General features: G+C 33.8%; 2 protein-coding genes across 4 annotated transcripts; both read left to right on the top strand.

The window, feature by feature from the left end:
- Positions 1–8,344: 8,344 nt before the first annotated feature.
- LOC127101107 (uncharacterized) lies at positions 8,345–20,491 on the top strand. 2 transcript variants are annotated; one of them, XM_051038440.1, is made up of 6 exons: positions 8,345–9,006; positions 9,752–9,966; positions 14,939–15,230; positions 15,312–15,397; positions 15,526–15,617; positions 19,503–20,491. In XM_051038440.1, the coding sequence occupies exons 1-6, from the start codon at positions 8,722–8,724 to the stop codon at positions 19,748–19,750; spliced, it is 1,218 nt and encodes a 405-aa protein (XP_050894397.1). In that variant the 5' UTR covers positions 8,345–8,721; the 3' UTR covers positions 19,751–20,491. The 2 variants fall into 2 exon arrangements, with proteins under 2 accessions (XP_050894397.1, XP_050894396.1); XM_051038439.1 differs by having other exon boundaries at positions 19,497–20,491.
- Positions 11,756–14,741, top strand: LOC127101108 (uncharacterized). Of its 2 annotated transcripts, none has more exons than XM_051038441.1 (2): positions 11,756–14,477; positions 14,588–14,741. In XM_051038441.1, exon 1 carries the CDS (start codon positions 12,453–12,455, stop codon positions 13,239–13,241), a length of 789 nt encoding a protein of 262 aa, XP_050894398.1. In that variant the 5' UTR covers positions 11,756–12,452; the 3' UTR covers positions 13,242–14,477; positions 14,588–14,741. The 2 variants fall into 2 exon arrangements, with proteins under 2 accessions (XP_050894398.1, XP_050894399.1); XM_051038442.1 differs by having other exon boundaries at positions 11,756–14,502.
- Positions 20,492–21,300: the final 809 nt, after the last annotated feature.

Here is a 21,300-nt window from a genome sequence, read left to right as displayed (position 1 = left end):
TTTTAGCTAGGGTTAAATCCCTCACTAATGCAAAAAAAATTATCAAAAAACAAAATTTTGCAAGGGGATATATCCCCTAGCTAAATCGGGATTGCAAATAAATGGTTAAGGAATAAGCTCCTCACGAAATTGGCTAAGGGATAAGTCTCTCGCTAAATATAACTTACAAAATTCAGTCTGCTACACTACAAACGTAGAAGCAGATTAGTGACACAGATGTGTCAGGTATTTTGCTAGAGATAAGTCTCTAGCTAATGCATATGTGTTTTGCATTTTGTGAGGGGTAAAATCTCTAGCTCGGTATGTCAGACATTTGCGAGAGATAAAGCTCCCGACAAATATGCATATTCATTTTGAAATTTGTGAGGGGATTAACCTTAGCTAATGTTTATATATTATATAAAAAAATATTATAATTATAATAATACAATTATAATAAATAAATATGTATTTTTAAATTTTGTGATATTTTTAAATTTTGTAAAATAAAATTAGTAAATAAAATAATTTATCATTAAAAGTGAAATAAAAATAAATTATATCCCTATCCACCAAATTAAAAATAATTCATGCCAAAGATGAAATAAAAATAAAATTTAAGAATACATATTAAAAGTTTCATATTTCAACAAATTTAATTAGCTTCTTCGTCATCCTCCACATCCTCTTGATTTCCTCCTCAAAAACCTTGATTCATATGTGAGGTCATAAATTGTTCAAATCTTTATGCGCGTTGCATCCTCATACTCCGTTGTGATGTTCGTATAGGTGGATGTGATGTTCGTTTCCATCAACAAGTTTCATTCTGAAACTCATATCGCACCGCTTGATTGTTTTGGCATATCCTCCAACACCATACACTCTCTCATTTTTCCTCTTCCCGCGAGCAACTTTATACTAAGTCCAAAAATTCAGACAAGGATTAGTAGGATATTTCGGTGATGGTGGAGTTAACTCAGGATGCTCTAATATAGTAAGGGCAAGTCATATATCACATCCCTCATATAAAAATAAACAAATTAGATGTTATCATAATTTAAATATGGTAGGTACATAAAAGAAATAAATAAAATGACTAAATATAAGAAAAACTTACTTGAGTGTTTTTTGAGCATTCATCGACAAACTCTTCATTTTTCTTTATATGAGTCTCTAGATGGATCTCATTAAGAAGCGGATCTCTACCTAACTCGTCACGCTAATGAATTAAAAACATAAATAAAATAATAATTAGTTTTAATCTAAATTCTAAATGAAAATTTAAGTAAAACATAAATAAATTTTATCATCCTTCATGCAATTTCAGCAACACTAATATTGTCTACTGCGTAGTTGCAGCCACCAACTTCAGAAGCTCTGTTTTTTTTTGCTGATTGAGATACTTGCTTAAAGGTATTCGAATTCCAATGGTCAATAAGTTGTTTAAATACATCTTCATCTATCCAACAGGAACACATTCCTTTTCTTTCCAAATTAATTATAACACGCCTAAGCGTGTCGAATAATCAGACAACATATTTCAACTCAAATTTTTCTTTTACTTGAACTTTATATGTAATGTCCCAACAACATTTTTCCTACATTGTTTTATGAATTCAAAAGATATTAAATAAAGTATAATCATGAATATCTCAATAAATATAAAGGAAATTAAAATAATAATTACTTAAATGAGTAGGTCTTATACCTGAAATAACTTAAACTAATCTTCCTTCTCTTCACCAGAAAGTGCTCCATAAGTCGACCAAAACTTTTTATATTTTTCTTTAATAACTTCCGTTATACACGATACTACCTGATGTGACGGTACAAGGCTAAACAACCAAATTCTGAGTTAGTATTAACAAAAAAAAACAACTCAAATTTAAAATTAAAAAAATGATATATAAAACATAAACACTTACCTTTCTACATCGGAGTGAATGACAAATTTTCCCTTGTATTTCCTAATTGTTTGCGATGATGCATTTCTCAAAATGTGCATTCTCCTTCATTCCTCATGAGCACTATCAGGAGTATTCGTATCTCCATGATCATGAGATATGGTATCTCCATGACTATGAGCACTAGTATCATCCTCATCATCCTGCTCATCATGCATAGAATGCACGGGTGATGAATGTGGCATGCTAGATCCACCCGCCTCCATGTATGTATAAAAGGCTGCATGGAAGACATCAAAAAATATGTGGGATGCGGGGTGTTGGGATGCATAATAGGTGTATATCCAGGAGGATTAATAAAAGCTTGCATATATGGGTGAGAATGAATAAAATTCATGAATGGATAGTAATTTGGTGAAAGATCCAGATATGGGTGAAGTAGAATGCATATGCGATGGAGTATGATGCACAGGTGGTGGAGTATGATGCATATGCAGATAAGGCACCTAGCTCGAAAGTGGCATAGGAATAAAACATAGACGAATCAGGAACCTCTTCTACAATGAATCTTGTGTGGCGAGCCTTACCCTTTTCCTCACTCCGGGGTGGCATTTTCCCCCTAAAATATATCATAAAAACATAAAAATAAGAATAATATTAATTAAAGCAAATATTACACATAATATTATTACAATACATGTTACACAATAGTATTATTATATAATAGTATTATTACACAATACATATTATTCAAATTCCTCATCATCGTAATATTCACCGTCTTCATCAGATTTGATATTATTGTCTTCAGACTCTGTTGACTCTTTTTGCTCTTCTTCCACATGATTTTTGACAACAAGATAGTTGCGTCAACTTGTTAACCCACAACTACAGTATCACCCAAACTTGTAATCTCTTAATTTTAATTGCCTCGTTAACTAGTAAAATCTCATGATCTTGGTATGCAACATCATCTTCCATTGCACCATCAGTTTCAATATAACCCATTGGGTTGGACTTAATTATAACATACCATCCTCGTTTACTTGGTTGAATTGATGGATAAGGTACGTAATAAACTTGCATAACATTATATGCCATTATGAAATGATCATACTCTTTGTACTTTCTATCCACTCAAACCTCAACAATGTTATATTTTTTTATTATCTATTTTAGTTCCTTTGGAAGATGGACTATACCAGTCACAATAAAACAGGACAACTTTATTTTTCAAGTCCATATAATTATATATCAAATCATAAATATGTGTGATAACACCATAGAAATCGTCCTCACCATCCTCCGTAACTCCTTTTACAACTACACCACTGTTTATTATTTTCTTCCCTTCTGTCCATATTTGAGTGTGAAATTTATATCCGTTTACAAAGTATGTGTGCCATTCATTTGCACATTGATGAGGGCATTAAGATAAACTTCTCAAATGTATTATTTCAGGACTTAGTGCAATAATGCATGATAATTTTTTCTTGAACCATGCAAGAAAAAAGCATGTGTGTAACCAGTCGATGGTTGTTCACCCGTGCTTTGAAAATAGTAGGTATTAAATGTCATATTTCGGAAAAAAAATCTAGGTTAAAAAAGGTGACAAGTATATTTGTCCAAAAATAAATACATACTTAATTTAATATACTTACTCAAGATATAGTTCAACTTCAACACAATTAATCATCACATGAACATGTGCACATTATATTTATTTTTCAGACAACCAATGCACACTCGTCTTTCTAGAAGGACGGTCGGGACGATCGAAAACGGATAAGGTGAATTGACTTCTTTCACTAAAGTTAACTTCATTCCTTATGATTCTCGGAATCAACATCGTATGGTTGAAATAATGAGAGCAAAAATATGAAGTTTCTCGATGCAAGTAATGCGCATATATTGACCCCTCAACTCTTGCCTTATTTTTCACTGATCGCTTTGAATCACCCATGAATCATTCAAATGGATACATCTATCTATATTGAACAGTTCCACCAAGGTAAGCTTCATAAGCAAAATTCACAGGGAGAGGCTCCATAGAATCAAAGAAACCTGGCGAAAATATTTGCTCCAACTTGTAGAGAATGACAACAATATTTTGGTCCAATTTAATGATCTCATCTACTCTTAAAGTTGATGCAAATATGTCTTTAAAAAATTGACTAATCTCAGTTAGTGGATTAAGAACATGCTTGGGAAGTGAACTGAATGCAACTGGAAGCAATTGTTTCATGAAAACATGACAATCATGACTTTTCATTCCATGCAACTTCCCAGTTTTGCGTAAGCACGTCTTGCCAAGTTAGAAGAATAACCATCAGGAATCCTCAACTCATTTAACCACCGATAGACTGATTTTTCTTCTTAGGGAGTAAGAGTGTAACAAGCCTTGGTTTTTAATAATTTTCCATTTGGTTGAGGTTTTAACTCCAAGTCTTTTCGATTACACAAAAGTTCTAAGTCCTTTCTAGCCTTCTCATTATCTTTTGTCTTGCCTTGGACATCCATCAATGTGCTAAATACATTATCAAAAAATTCTTCTAAATATGCATAACATCAAGATTGTGTCGCAGCAAATTATACTTCCAATATGAGAGGTCCCAAAAAATACTTATTTTTGTCAAATTGTGTGTGCCCCCCCACCCTATCCTTGAATCTGCATGCTTTTATCATTATCTGTGAATTTTGGTAGGTCACAAACATTACTCCACACTTCAGTCGCTGATAGACGAGGGGGAAGAAGATTTGTTACTTTTTTCCTTTTTCTAAAAGCATTCTTATTTTTTCTAAAAAACATGGTTTATAGGTAAGAATCCACGATGATAGTCAAACCACCAACTTTTCCCACCCATTTCCAAAGTAAACGCTTTTGTGTATCCCATGCAATGCGGACATCCCATTTTACCATCTGTACCCCAACCAGGCAACATGTCATATGCAGGAAATTCGTTAATTGTTCACATCAAAGCAACTCACATATTAAAGTTTTGTTTACAAGACACATCATAAGTCCATTCTCCAATCTACAACCTCTTCAAATAATCAATTAAAGATTGTAAATAAACATTTATTCCCGCCTTTGGACTCGACGGTCCTGGAATGAGGCATGTCAAAAACATGTAAGGTTTCATCATACACATATCATGAGCGATATTGTACGGGGTAACAATAAATGGCCAACAAAAATAGGCAATTGTTGACGATTGGATATACGAAGTAAATCCATCTGAGCATAATCTGAGCCTGACATTTCTGGGTTCTGCTGCAAAATCTGGATATACTTTATCAAAATGTTTTTATGCCTCGCCATCAGATGGATGTCGCATCATGCCTGGACTACTGGTACTTGTACGATGCCATGTCATTTGGCTTGGACTATGAATTGACATAAACATTCTTTACAATCTATGTATTATTAGTTGATAGAACATGGACTTCAATGCAACTCATTTTTTTTCGATCAACACCTTTACTGCTAACTAAATACCTCAGACTCTGACAAAACTTACATTCCTCTAATCCCCCGTCATTTGTACCAAACTCATTGTCATAAAATAACATGCAACCTCTAATTCAACAATCAATCTTTTTACTTCTAGTCCCAACTTCGACACCATCCTCTTCGCATCATAATAACCTGTAGGCATGTTTTCTTTCACATGAGTCGCATCTAACATCATTTTTGCAAAGAATTCCAAACGTTGATCAAGAACATTCCAATTTGACTTCGCATCCAAGAGCCTCACACACATGAATAGCCTGAAGTCAGAAGACCTCCAAACAGTGGTATATTTCTTTCTTTCAACAATTGATAAAACTTTTGTGCTTTCTCATTCGGGAGCTCATCTGCATCAAAATCTCGAGGTTCATCATAAGTCACATTCACCCCTAATGCATCACCAACCATATCATTAATGAGATTACATTATTCTTGATCTTGCAAATATGGTTGACTGCTTAATGCCTCTATATTTATCTCAGGTCCAACATGTGTTTGATAACTTGAAGCCTCTTTATTCATATATGATAGTATTTCTCCATTAGAATACCACACCCAATAATTTGGCCTAAAATTATCTTTCTCCAAGCGACATTTCACTACATTTGTGTCACTAATTATATTCTTGCAACCACACTTTAAACACAAGCATCTTACCCCTCATTCGCTTCAACAATATTCTTGAACAAACACATATGTGAGAAGCGCAACAACTCCTTCTTCAAAATATGGTTTAAGCCCACGTCTTCCTGGATACGTTCTATCATACATCCAACTATGATAGAACTGATATTATCCCATATTGCATATGTGCAACGTTGTTCATGTTCAAATTTAAATTTAAGAAAGGGGGAATTGATCTATCGACAAACATACAACTATATTATGTTTATAACTAACATATATTCATAACTAAATTATATTCTTTACTAAATTTAATTGTTATTCTAATTAAAAATATACTTTTTTCTAAAAAAAATCTATATATTTTTTAATACATATATTTAATACACATTTAATGTTTTCAAAATAAATATATACTTTTTTCTTACAAATTTACATACTTTCAGAATATTTACCTAATAAAACATTAATATTTACCTAATAAAAAATTCTATATATTTTTTAATACATATATTTAATACATATTTAATGTTTTCAAAATAAATATATATATTTTTCTTACAAATTTACATACTTTTAGAATATTTACCTTATAAATCCATAGAAATTATAATAAAATATTAATATTTACCTAATTTCAGAATGGTAGAATATTTGAAAGAAGAAGAAATGGAATGTTTGAATTAAAAAGAGTTATTTTTGCTATATGAGAGAGAGAGGTAAGAAAAGTAAGTCGTTTTTGCTGTGAGAGAGAAGAAGAATGGTTGAAGAGAAGAAAAATGAGAGAGAGAAGAAAGCGTTTGGGAAAGAAAGGAGGCAATTACGAATTTATGGATGACAAGTGGCGAGAGGCATCCTCACGCAACACATAACAATCATAAATTGCAAGGGCAACCCCTAATAAATTTATGACGTGTTCAGAGCAGCGCAGTGGTGTACAGACTGTGCAACACATTGCAAGGGCTATCCCACGCGGCCAAAGCAGATAAAATTTGCGAGACTGCCCTTCAGAATTTATGACGTGTTGCAGGCATTTTTCAGCATGTAGCAGACTTTAGCGGGTGTAATAAGTGCATTTTATGGCTGATTTGACTTAACCCTAACAATTGGTGAGGGGTATTCCTTCGCTAATTAAACGAATATAATTGATGAGGGGGTATTCCCTTGCAAATGACAACATAATCCAATTTACTTCCATTTTGGCGCTATTTCTTCTTTGTGAAGGGTGACCCCTAACAAAGTCCAATTTCAAAATTTAAAATTTTTTCTCCCATGTTTGTGAGAGGTCACCCCACATTTTTGTTTTATATCATTTCTTTTATATATATTTTGAGTGTTGTGAGGGGTTTAACCTCAAGAAACATTATTTTTTTTAGTGAGAGGTTTTACCCCAAACAAAATCCCTTAGCTATACAAGATTTTTCTTATAGTGTTAATTGACATGCATCTAAAAAAATTTTATACTATCGTTCAATAAAAAATCATCAATCTTTTAAATCGTTCAAGTCATTCTAAAATATCATTATGATTTGATAGGATGCATGTCGTTCATTGAATGAGGGTGTAAAATCAATTTTTATTGTCAATGCATATTCTATTTCTCATAAATTAAAATTAATGATATATTTGACTACTTTTCTTTTATTAAAAATAAATAAAAATAAATAATTAGAGTTAATAACACACAATATTTGACATGTTCGTAGTATAATTTAAATCCATTTTGAAACAAAAACTCATATGTATCAAAGATGAATTTACTTACTGTTCATTTTAATTTTGAATGATTGATTAAAAAAAATTGATTTGATCCGGTCTAATTTATTTTGATACAATTTAATTTAAATTATTTTTTAAATATTAAAATTACAAATTATATTTTTTATTAATTAATAGTATAAAACACTATAAAATAATATATTTAATATAATATATAACATATACTACATTATAAAATAATATTACAAAATGAAAATAATCACTTAACAAATAAAATAATATAAATAAATAAATAAAATAAAATAAATATTATTAAAAAATAAGTATCAATTAACATTAAATTAATATAATATATCATCCTATTAAATTAATTTGAAATCCGACCCAAATATATTCACTAAATAACAACTAAACACATTCAATAATATATATATATATATATATATATATATATTTTTTTTTTTTTTTTTACAATTTTCAATATTTTTAAAAATTAATTTTCAATTTATATTATTAGAACTAGAGACTAACTAATTAAATAAGTAATCCTAAACATTTATAAAATCCCACCTAAAAAATAGAAAATGACAGAATAACCCCACAAAACAAAGATGGTAGAGTATGTGCATTAATCACTATGCAATTCCAATTGTTATTCTTCTCTCCTTTTTCTTCTTTGTCGTAACTAAGATAGAGACACCATTCAACCCTTTCTTCTTCTTTTTCTTTCTTTCTTTCTTCCCCTTCACATATATATTCTCTTCCCCATTCCGATTTCTACACTCTTTCACTTCCCAATTCATCTCTCTTTTCCCTAAATAATCATTTTACCACTTTCGTTCTTCAATCATCGGAAACAATTTTGTTCCAAAATAAACTTTCAAATTTGGGTCTTGTTGTTTATAATAACCCTAATTTAAGTACTTTCCTCCGTTTCCTCGGCGATCAAACGGAGGAGAAGGATTTTGAAATAAAGATTGGAAAATGCTAGGTACTTCACTGCAGTTTGGAGGTGTTCGTGGTGGTGGTGGTGGTGACGATCGGGTTTATATTCCGGTTAAGGCTAGGAAGAATCAGAACCAGCGTAAGCAAGCTCAGAAAGCTAAGAATGGTGAAGAGGAAATTGCAGATTCAGCTTTGGATGATAATAGTAATCCCAAACAATGTTTGGACTCACCATCAACTGTTCCGTCTGTAGAGTCTGTTAGTAACATTGATAGGTTCTTGGATTCCACTAAGCTATTGGTACCGGCTCAGTATTTCTCCAAGGTTTATATCTCAACTCGTCTTTGTTTTTGTTTTTTTAACTTTTTGATGTGGTGGTTTTGAAATGCTGAAACTATGATTGCAAATAATTTTGAGTGTTTTTTGTTTGTTTTTGTTTTTGGCATTTGGTATTGTTTTCTGTAATGTGTAACTGCTGACAAGTTTAGGACGTATTGTAAATCAGTCCCTTAAATTATGAGTTTTAGGTTGAAACTGGGTATCCTCTGTCCTCAACTGTAGGGACTAATCCCTAGAGCCTGGGAGGACGGGGAGGATCACAATGGCCGGCAACATTCTCCTTCAAAAGAATTTAACACTATGGCATGCCTAGGGGTTCGAACCCAGAATCTCAGGTTAAGTTGGAAGAGATCCCAGGCCATCTCATCCAAGTGTTTTTGGGTCTTAAATTATGAGATTATAAATTAGAAAATTAGTCCCTTAAATTAAAAAATTGCAATCAATTTGGATATCTCTTTTGCTGCATACAAACTTAGAATCTTTGAAATTGTGGTGATAAATTTGGAAAAAAAGACTAAAGTGACTAATGTTGTTCAATTTAAAGATTGAAGGAATCTTACAATTTGTTGGACTAAAATGCTCATTACTCGTTTTTAATACTTTACCTTTTTTTTATTCAGATGCTTATTATTTACATAATTGGATGGTAACAGAGTTTGATTGTTGAGAATTTTGGTTATTTTTGTTGTATGGTTCATTACTATTTTTATTTGTTCTGTTGTTTGTGTAGACGACAATGAGAGGTTGGAAGACTTGTGATGTTGAGTATCAGTCTTACTTTGCTCTGAATGATCTATGGGAATCGTTTAAGGAGTGGAGTGCTTATGGTGCTGGGGTCCCTTTACTACTTGATCAAAGGGAGTCTGTAGTTCAGTACTATGTTCCGTATTTGTCAGCTATTCAGCTATATGGTCAACCTACTGAGAAGTCAAGTGCCAAGCCAAGGTATTGCCATTTCACTTGTAGAATGGTTTTTGTTATATGTGCATACATAGAGAATTAAAGTTACTTGCAAGACAACACTAACTGCTGGAAAATGGTTTAGTTGATGATAAGTGTGACTCCTTTGTTCTGTTGCTTTGTGGGTCGGTGATTTGTTTGTCATGTAAATTGGTCTAATAGATTTTATGTTGGATTGTGGTTTGTTGTTGCTGGTCGAAAAGGTGAAAGAATAGTAAATGCAAGAGAAATAAACTTGTAGTTTTAATCTTCTTAAATTTGTATGCATGTGATAGATAGATATAGAAACTGCAGGAGTTCAAAATGGTGAAAGTCAGGAAGGTGATATTGAAGCATCATGGTTTTCAAAAATAACATCAACACCACAAATCACTGTTTAGGATTTCACTCACGGGAAATTGTCTAGTTAAGCTCACATAGTGATATATGATGCGTTTAATTTCAAACCATTTTGCTTAGAAGTACAGAATTGTTGAATTCACACTCACATAGTAATATATAATGCTTTTAATTTCAAACCATTTGGCTGAAATTTGAACAAAACTGCTAAAGTAAGTGTAGTCTCTCTCTGTATGCACGTGTGTAGTGTACTAGAAAATTGTGCCATGAGTTCAGCTACTGCCAAGCATAATGTTTTGGGCATGGATATGTTGTTAAAAAGAAAGTAAATATTAATACTCAATTAACACCCCTAGGATAAAATGATGACAATAAAAAGGCGAAAAGCAAAGTTTCGTTGTGAGAAAATTTTTTGTAGGTAGGATTTTGAGAGATCTAAGAAAGTGCTAATGATTTGGGCATGGATATGTTGTTAAAAAGAAAGTAAATATTAATACTCAATTAACACCCCTAGGATAAAATGATGACAATAAAAAGGCGAAAAGCAAAGTTTCGTTGTGAGAAAATTTTTTGTCAGTAGGATTTTGAGAGATCTAAGAAAGTGCTAATGATTTGTGAAATCAGATGAATAGGATTATTAGAAAGGAAGCTAAAGAAGCACTATGAAAATCGAGGGGGTTTGTGCCGAAGAGTAAACGTTCTAGATTGTGTGATGACAACATACAACAAAAAATTAAGGCTACAAGAGATTGAAGCACAACACTTGTGTAGAATGGGCAAAATTTGAATAAATGTAGATAGCTAAGTAAGAAACTAAGAACAGAATTTGAAGGTTTATTGTCATTAGGAACTAAAGTAGGGGAACATAGTATCTAAAGACTTGCTAAAAGTAGGGAATGAAAAAAAAGAGACTTAAACCCAAAATTGTGAAAACCGGCGCCATAGCATAGTGGGAATGACCATGGAGTGGCACTAAATACTTGTTATCTGCATTTTGCAGCTGCAGCAGTAGCTGCTGTTAATTAAGACAGAATAGTGGCAAAATAGCCCTTTAGTGACCCCTAAATGGTTAGGGTAATGGCCTGTTTTACCCTCTCATATTCAATTTAAAATGTTTTTAGGGCTGTTTTATTATCATTTTGCGATTTCAATTTAAGTTTCTGTTGAGATATGATATTGTTTTATTATTAGTATTTATTTGTTTTGTTGTTTTTATTCTTAGTATTATCTTTCCTCTAATTAGTGGTGGAATTGGTTAGAAGGCTTAGACACACACACACACACATAATGGAATAAGAAATTCATATTCAAGTTGGTATCCGGAGCATGGTTTAAAACCCTGATTTTTCTGTTTTTTTTTTTCTCTTGGTTGTTCAAAAGTCTATTTTATTCAAATCTGCCACCAATTGTAACAATGTCACGCAACCTTGTACAGTGACCGGAAGTCACCGATCTTGTCAAAACCGCATTGCCACCTGACCAGCCACGTGCCGTCGCACGCCGCCATCAGTATCTCCCACCCGTTCCCACACTTGCCACGCGCCGCCTTCTAGCCGTCCGTTTCCGACGTCATTTGTTGCTACATGATCAGTTTTTCAATCTGATTCTATTGGGACCACTTTCAGTGTGTGGGTCTCACGTTGAAGGTGCATTTCAGCCGGGTTTTTTTTCCTCCAACAAATTTATTCGTTGTTATTTGGTGTTGTTGAGAATTTGTTACCCTGCTGAAGCATCATGACTGAAAATTTCCAGCCAAAGGAGGTTGTTGTTAAGGAGAATCCTCCTAAAAAGAGTCTAATTTCGTTTGTGTTTCAAGGAGCACTCGTTATTACCACCGAGAAATTGAATGGTAATAAGAATTATATGAATTGGTATGCTTTGGCTGAGTTATGATTTTTGGGTCTGTCAGACCATCTTACTAAGAAGGTTTCAGAAATTGATGCGGCAATAAAAGATGATTAGGAATCCGCTGATTATTAACTTGTATCATTGTTATGGAATTCTATTGAGCCATAGTTGATGGCACACTTTCGTCCGTACAATGTTATGAGGTTTGACAGAAAGCTAAAAACCTTTATGCTAACGATATTCAAAGATTGTATGAATCAGTCCGCAACTTGGCCACTCTTCAGATGAATGGTCATGACTTATTAGAATATTTGACCCATGCTCAGTCCACTATTAATGGCCTCAAACTTATGCTGGTTAGTGATGATATTACGAAGGTATTGGGCAAGCTTGACAATATGTTCATGGTGTTTGTTCTTCATAGTCTACCTAAGGAATATAGTTCGGTTAAAGACCAAGCGCTAACAAATACTACCATCCCTATGGTAGAAGAGCTGATAGATCGCCTTGTCCGGGTATCCTTACCAAGTGATGACACTCTTATTGCTCCCGAGTCCTCTGCTTTTGTTTCTAACTTTAGTAGTGGAGGACGTAGTGGACATAGTCGTGGTCGAGGATGTGGTAGAGGGGGTAGAGGTAACTTCTATTATACTCATTGTAAGAAAGATGGGCACACTCAAGATCGGTGTTTCAACTTACATGGTTTCCCCAACAAAACTTCTAATGTTGCTCAAACCTCTACAAATCTTGAGTCAAAGGGTGAACTCGAAACTACTTTTTATGCCGATGAGTATAAGGAGTATTTGAAGTTGAAGGTAGCACAATATGTCACCTCCTCAACGATCATTGCTCATACTCGTAATTCTACGGTTTGTCTCTCTCACTCTACACCTACTGGATGGGTTACGGATTCTGGTGCTTCAGACCATGTGACCAAACTTTTCTCTAAATTATCACCACTAAAATATCCACATTATGTTGCTATTACGGATGGATCTAAAGTTGAGGCATCTAGTGTTGGACAAGTGTCACCTATTCCCTCTCTCTTTGAACTCTGTTTTATTGATTACTAATTGTCATTTCAATTTAATTTCTATAAGCAAAGCAAATTAACCAGTTCTTTAAACTATGCCATAACCTTTACTTCTAATTCCTTTTTGATACAACACTAGAGTACGGAACAAACGATTGGAGTCAGAACTGAATCTAGTGGTCTTTACTATCTTCAACCTCCCACTTCCACTATATGTGCTACGAATCTCCTGATCGTCGTTTAGGTCATCCGAGTTTATCAAAATTGAAGAAAATGGTGTCCGACCTTTCTCATTTAGAGTCCTTATAGTGTAACTCATGTCAGTTAGAAAAACATGTTTGAGTTTCTTTTTCCAGTCGTATTAATAACAAAATCATGTCTCTATTTGATGTTGTTCATTCCGATGTTTGGGGTCCTAGTCGGATTCCTTCTATCTTAGGGTATATATATATATTTAGACACACACACACGGCTATTGACGTAGTGTTTTCCGGTTACAGCGATTGTGTTTGCGATGTTGATTATCATGTTCAGGTTCCCCACCCTTTCTAGTTGTTGTTTCTAGACTCTTGCCCCTTGTTTTTGATGTTGCGTATATGCAAGTTGCAAAGATCAAGCAGCCCCCCCACATAATAGGCAGTCTGTTCTGATTGTGGTTCTTATTAAAGAATCACTTGTTATTTTAAATACTTTTAGAGCTTGAATTAGTAGTTACAATATATTGGGTTTTGATTTTGATGTTAGTGACAAATTATAAAGGTTAATTATAATTATCAAGCATGATTGCCACTTAAATTGTGTTTTTGTTTTTTAATTCTTAACTTTTGACTATTTATGTATATTGTTGGGATTTATGTTTAACTGTACCACTTTAGCCTTTTTGGGGTTGGGTGCTTCGCACTGCCAACTAAGATTAACAACAGATCAATGTGAGATGTATTAAGGATGATGACGAAAATTGTTCAGTGAACATGGTATCAAAGATGAAAGAGTAATATAAATACTTAAATGAGGGTAATAACTTTTTGAGTCATACTATTATGACAGGAGACAAACATCACTAGAAATCAATTTCATTTTAAATCAAATTATTAAGAGAGATTGAAAGGTAAATGGTAATAGTGAGTTAGTGCACCGCCTGGTTAAATGATCACTAAAGTTCAAGGCAGTTATGCAGCATCTCATGTTTTGATTTGTATTTTCAACTGTTTTGTTATAATTGGTGGAAAAAGTTTGGCTGTCAACTGGAAGAGTGTATAAAATGCTTGTGCGCGAAGTAAGTGGAGACCCTGCATTTGAGGGTATTTAGAGCCCTCTTCTTATGTTTGATAATTGATACGGAGCTTATCTAATAAATATTTAATATCATTCCTTTTATTGCTTCAGGGTTCCCTTAGTATTGTGAAGTGAAGCCAGTAGAAATAGAGTATATCAGATCATATCCCACGCCTTCCAATTTGGTCCTTCTCTTCATTCCATACAATTTTCACCCTAACTAAGGAACACTTCAAAATTTTAGAACCCCCCTCTCCTCCTCCTCTGTATGTAGTCAGTGTAACACCCACTCAGTGAATTTAATTGTTCTATTTTGATATGTGTTCCCTTATTTCCCTACTTCTTTGCAATTATAACTCCTGAGCAATGTTAAAAAATGTGCCATTTGTGATTTGAATTTTATAAGCTATTAGTTATGCATTAGCTTGTAACCAACCAGGTATAATTTTATTATGTCATTAGGTACACAAGTGAAGATAGTGATGGTGATTACTACAGAGATTCGTGTAGTGAAGGAAGCAGTGATTATGAATATGGAAAAAAGACTGAATGTCTTACAGCACAGAGAAGCAGTAAACACCTGACAAGTGGTATCTCTTCTCAAATGAGCACACTGTCTATACATGACAGATACAATACAGTACAAGAAGGCTTTTCTAGTAGTGATGATAGTGAAGCTGGGAATCCTCAAGAACTTCTTTTTCAGTATTTGGAACAAGGTCATCCTTATAGCCGTGAACCGCTGACTGACAAGGCAATGTATCATCTTAATTAATTTGTGGCTTTTTAACCCTAATCTGAACAGTCCATCTTATATTTTACAATATTTGGACAGATACTAGATCTTGCACGTGATTATCCTGCCCTCATGTCATTGAGAAGTTGTGATTTATTGCCATCTAGTTGGATGTCTGTTGCATGGTGATCTAATGCTTAACTTCATTCCCTTTTTTCCTTGCTGTTTTGTAGAGACATGACAAGGTTAACTTGACCTGATGCTTTAGTGTTGATTTTTTTTGTCTGATAACATTTAAAATGTCATTTTCTAGGTACCCTATATATCGAATACCTACAGGCCCCACTTTAAAAGATTTAGATGCCTGCTTTCTAACCTACCATACACTACATACACCCTTGACAGGTAATTATGCAACTTCAAGTCCCTGTTTTTGTCCTTAATTCTTCTCGTCAATTAAGTCCTTCAACAATGCAATGTTTCATTAATTTGTCCTCCAAAGATTTCTTTACCATAATTTTTATGTAATAATGCAAGTGTTATCAATTTAGTAGTCCCTTAAGCATGCATAAATCAAAATTCTATATGTTCCAACAATGAAGGACCAATTTGATGATGCTTTTCAAATTGTTACTTAAAAACTAAAGCTGAGATACTTTTATTTTTTGGAGGATCAAAATTGGGGTCTTTCCTTTATTCTCTATAATATCAGTTGGAAACAGTTAACACATCATTCCTTTTTCCCCCTTCTATCTGCTAGATAAAAAATGGGCATCCTTTCCAAAGGCTTGTATCCAATGAATTTCATTGTCTTTCACTAGACTTTTCTTACTCTTGAGAGTAACAATTGCTTCTTCAACTTTTATATATAGATACCATCTTCTGATGGTATGTGTTTGTGCCGGTGTTTTAGCACTAAAATAAACATTTTAAATTTGTTTAGGACTGATTGTTAGAAAGTGGAAGAAGATGAATAATTCATCTTCTCAAACTCAGAGAAATAGAGAATTTTGTGTATTGTATTGATTAGAAATGAATTGATTAGATTGCAATAGCTTGTGCAAGGTTATTTATAGGGAGGTGTAACTAACGGAATTAGTTACACAGTTAGTTGCTTGTTGTGCTGACTCAGCACAATTAGTTATTCTGTTTTGATATCGAATGCATGGATCATACACTTTGTTTTGAGAGGTATGTTTGACCTAAAAGCATAGCATGACAGCAGTAGGCATTAACAGCGGTTGGATCAAACCAGAGGAAAATCCACCCTTCACCAAGGGACCTGTCAGGATATGGATGCTTCAGCAGCTGTGGTGGTAGGCTGTCCAACTTGAGTGAAGCTCATCGCTCTTCGGTAGTTGTTCTAGTCAGTCTCCCCCTCGATTCAAACACAATACCCGCGCCATGTCCATCAAAGTGTCTGCCGATTCCAAGAAATTTGCAAGAACCTGCCTTTATCTCTTGTCGCCGTTCCACAGTGACATTCACGAGGAAATTTTCTGCATCTCTTTCTATTTTTGTGGTTTCTACATTTTCCTCGTTTTTCTCTTCTGTTGTCTAAATGAGAAGAAAAAAATTCTTGGACAGTTTCTTTTTGTGAAGGTTGAATGTGTGAGGCAATGATGACTCTATTTCCAATTCATGTTCCTCTTCTTGAATTTCAGCGTTGCCTCTGTTTTCCAGTCTTCCTTTTCTGAATCCACAAGACAATCCAAAACTTTTGGTTGAAATTACTTGAGAATAGCCTTTGAAAAATCCCACCAACAAGTATTTAGATGGCTCTCCTTTCAAGAAATCCACCAATCAAGAGCATCTCTTCTCAATGCAAATGCAACAGCCCACTGAAGCTTCATCTCTTCGCTTATTTTATTTGATCCTAAATATTGCTCTGCCCAGGTCAGCCACTAACAGGGCTCCCTTCCATAAACTCTTGGAATCAAATCTGTAGCCATCTTAATGCCAAAATTTCTAGCACACCCTCATAATCTTCCTGGATCAGAACTGCTCTGATACTAGTTGATAGAAACCAACTGATATAAAATAAGAAATAGGGAAAATCCCTTTGATTACAGAATGATATTGCAGAACTTCGAGGGTCTGCACCTCCCTAATGCCATAATGACCCTTTTCCTATCAAATTCCTTGATGATCAACTCCCTAATGTCTTCTCCTATTTATTCTAAACCTAAACACTCTTAATTAATAATCTAACAATTATAATAATTACCTACTAACTCCTAATAATTTAGTATGTAACTGAAGAGTCTAACATAGCCAAGAAAGATGTATTCTTTGGAGTTGTAAGCAAATTCGTGAGTATTGTAGGGTCTTAAATTTGGGTAGTAGGCATAACCAAAAGTTTTAAGAAACATGTACTCAGGGATAACTTTGTGCATGGCAAAGTAAGGAGTGGTCATGGCTAGGGTGATAGTAGGCATATAGTTTATGAGATAGGTTGTGTAGAAAGAAAGAAGGAATGTGAGTACTCAATCAGATACACTACAATGTGTAGTGAACCTCCTTTATATTAATAGGTTGAGTGAGTAATACATAAGAAAGACAAATGGGCCGGGCCCATATGCTTAATACATAATATTAAACCCTAGTAATATAATATTATAATATAACTCTTAATAGGTTGCAACTTGAAAATCATGGTTCTAGAGCTTAAGAGGTATATTGGCCTGAGCTAGAAGAGCAAGACCAATTTCCATCAGATGATGCCTATGCTTTTTCTCACCAGATCCATTTTGGTGATATGTTTGAGGGCAGGTTAGTCTATGAGTTATACCTTGCTGAGTGAACGAGAGTAGGGTTTGAGAGTTCCCCCTTCCATCAATTTGAACAGCCTTAACTTTGAAATTTCCCCCTTCCATCAATTTGAACAGCCTTAACTTTGAAATTTCCCCTTTCCATCAATTTGAACAGCCTTGACTTCAGCGTTGAACTGAGTGGCAATGAGAATGGTGAAGTGTGTGAGAGGGACACACATTTCTGGTTTTAGATTTAGAAAAAAGGTCCAAGTGTAATTGGTAAAAGCAACAAGCAACAAGCAGTACATGTGAGCTTTTCCCAAGCAATAAGCAGTACAGAAATCAGATTTGGATTGCATTGCTACAGGAATGTTACAGAGTTCAGAGTATCCTTGAGTGCCTCATGACGAGGGTGGTCTAATCTATTGTGCCACATCGTGTATACAGAAGGTCCTATACTAGTGGCAGTATAATTTACAATAGAATTGAAAGCTACAGGTATAGTACTGGTCAATGTGTGAACACGAGGTGATTTGAAGTGATAGAACCAGATTTTGCGGGCTGCAGTGGTAAAGGAATAGAGTCCATCCTTTCCAAGAGATCTTGTAATAATACTTCAGATGCAGCCTGATTTTTAATAAGACACAAATCAGGATGAAACTAGTATAAACTTGATTATCCTTGGCAAACTGACTCGCAGAGATCAAGTTTTTAGTGATATTAGGAACAAGAAGCAAGTTGCTCAGGGTTAATGTAGTGTGTGGTTTGTGTGATGAGTGAAAAGTAGTGGATTCAATGGAAGTTATAGGCAAACCTTGTTCATGACCAAGCATCATACGATCTGAACCAGGCCCTGGGATGCTATCCAGGATGCATCACATGACCTGAACCAGGCCCTGGGATGCTATCCAAGAAGCATCATCACATGATCTGAACCAGACCCGGGGACTAAAATTGACTTTTGAAGGGATTTTGCTCCCCTCCACTCCCCTTTCATTCCCTCTTAATAATTGAACCAAAACACTCAAGTTTAAAATGATCTCTCCCCTCCCCTCCACTACCTTCCAACCAAACACGCCTGAGATGATAAGCTAAGAAATTCTCATACAACTTCCAAGAGTGCCTAACTACACTTTCCTTTCTTTAAGTATTCATCATTTTAATTAAAATCTAGATACACTTGCTTTACAATTACATTGCTCACACCTGCACATGTAGTAGTTCTGCAGAACTTGTCACAAACGGCTGCATCGTGCTGCCAAGTGTACAGCTAAGAACAGAAAATGCTAGTCTACAACTGATTTGTAACCATATTTTCTTATTGAAAATTTATGAAGGATAATTTGATTGAACTTTGACACTTGAAATTGACAAATATGGAAAAACACAGACTGATTCTTATAATGCATTACTCAACTTGCTGGTAGCTGTTATTAAGCAAAAATGATCCATGCTTTCAAGAACATGAAATATAATTTCTGTTTGTTGCAGTGTTGGCTGATTTAATTTTCATCATATTTATTTTGATTAGTTGCAGGAAGTGTTACTACGCCTGGTCTTACCCTGGTTTATCCTAGTGAGATGGATGGTATTCCAAACATTTCCATACCTACTTTTGCAATGGCTGCTTATAAATTAAAGGGATCTATTTGGATGAAAAAAGAAGCTGGTGACAATCAAGTAATGCATTCACTCTTGCAAGCTGCAGATAAATGGTTAAGGCTAGTTCAGGTGACTCACCCGGATCATCAGTTTTTTAAATCACATGGCACATACTGCAAATGAGTTTAATGATATGATGTCATGCCAGTTACATTCCCATGGTTAAAACTAAGCCTTAATTTCATTGCGTTGGTGCAAACTTAAAAAAAGTCCATCCATCTGTAGAGATTGTGATGGCATGCTGTAGACAGCCTAATTGTTGGTTTTTGTTACACACACCTAAGCAGCACAAAAGATGAAAGCTGATCTTAAGTGATGAATTTGCTGAGATTGTCTAAGCGAAAACGAAAAAGAAAAAAAGTGTTTTTTATAAGTGAAACTCCCTACTGAAAAGGGAGAAAAACAAAATATGAAACAAAAGTAAAAGTGAGTATGGCAAACAGATTAACAGAGAGGATGTGTGGGTTAAAGCCAGACTGTACAAGTGGCTACAGTTCAATAATGGCTGTGATCCCTTTAATTTCTGGACATAAATATTTACACATGTTGTGACAATAGAAGAAATACTAGATTTTGCTGCGTGGCAAGGCACAGTTTTGGTACTATCTGATGAACATTTTGTTGCTTTGATGACAGGAGAGATGGTGTTGTAATATTTTGTACAATTCAAATAAATGTTACACCCTTAATGTTGTGTTTTGGAATGACAATTGTATGGTAGTATATGTTAGTGTTATATCCCCTCTGGGATTAAAATGTCATTCCTTTGGATATTTAGGGGGGGAAACATATCATCGCCTTGTTGTTGTACTTACTGTACGATGTTAATATGTTCTGTGAAGATGTGATGCTAATTTTACTCAATGTTTTATGGTTTTGTACTTTTATTGATAGTAATGGGTTTATACTCTATATATCTCAACTCAACATAAACCCATAAACATTTGAATTGAAAAATGAATACAACTTGATTGAAGAAAATTAAAGTGTGTTTTGAGCACGAAATAAGGTTAAGGGTTTAACTCTAAACACTACCATTACACATGATTTTGTCAAGAAAAAACCTTGACAAATGATGAATATATAAAGTGCAACAAAATCTAGACAAAATTGATGGAATATCCTAATGAATTCAAGAAGACTTTTAAAGATAACCATTAGGCATGTTTTCTTTTTTTTAATTTAAGTTTTGTTAAAGATAGATTGATTTGAATAAACCGAGGAATTAATTTGTCACCCCACAATTAAATCTGCTATTACCTTTACATCCTTACTTTTTTTATAGATTTTTTATTGCTTTTACTGAATTTTTTGAAAAAATATTGAAAATATTGAAAAAAATATCAGAATTTTTGAAATTTTCAATAAAAATGTGATTTTTGGAAGAAAAAAATTAAAGAAATACCTGAATTTTTGAAATAAAATTCCAAAAATTTCAAAATAAACATTTTTATATTACTTAAAATTTTAAAATTTTTGATAAACTATCACATTTTTTGAAATTTATGATAAATTATAACACTTAAAAATATTTAATAAACTATAATACTTTTCAAAAAAATTGAAAAAAAAATCGTACAAACAATTTAAAAATGAACTATTAGAAATTTAATTTATTGTCGAAAATTTTGAATGAATTATTGAAAATTTTGTTTATATTTTTGACTCAAATT

The sequence above is a fragment of the Lathyrus oleraceus genome, chromosome 7 (assembly GCF_024323335.1).
Source record: "Lathyrus oleraceus cultivar Zhongwan6 chromosome 7, CAAS_Psat_ZW6_1.0, whole genome shotgun sequence".
Classification (NCBI taxonomy): domain Eukaryota; kingdom Viridiplantae; phylum Streptophyta; class Magnoliopsida; order Fabales; family Fabaceae; genus Lathyrus; species Lathyrus oleraceus.
This window is presented reverse-complemented; position numbering and strand designations above follow the sequence as displayed.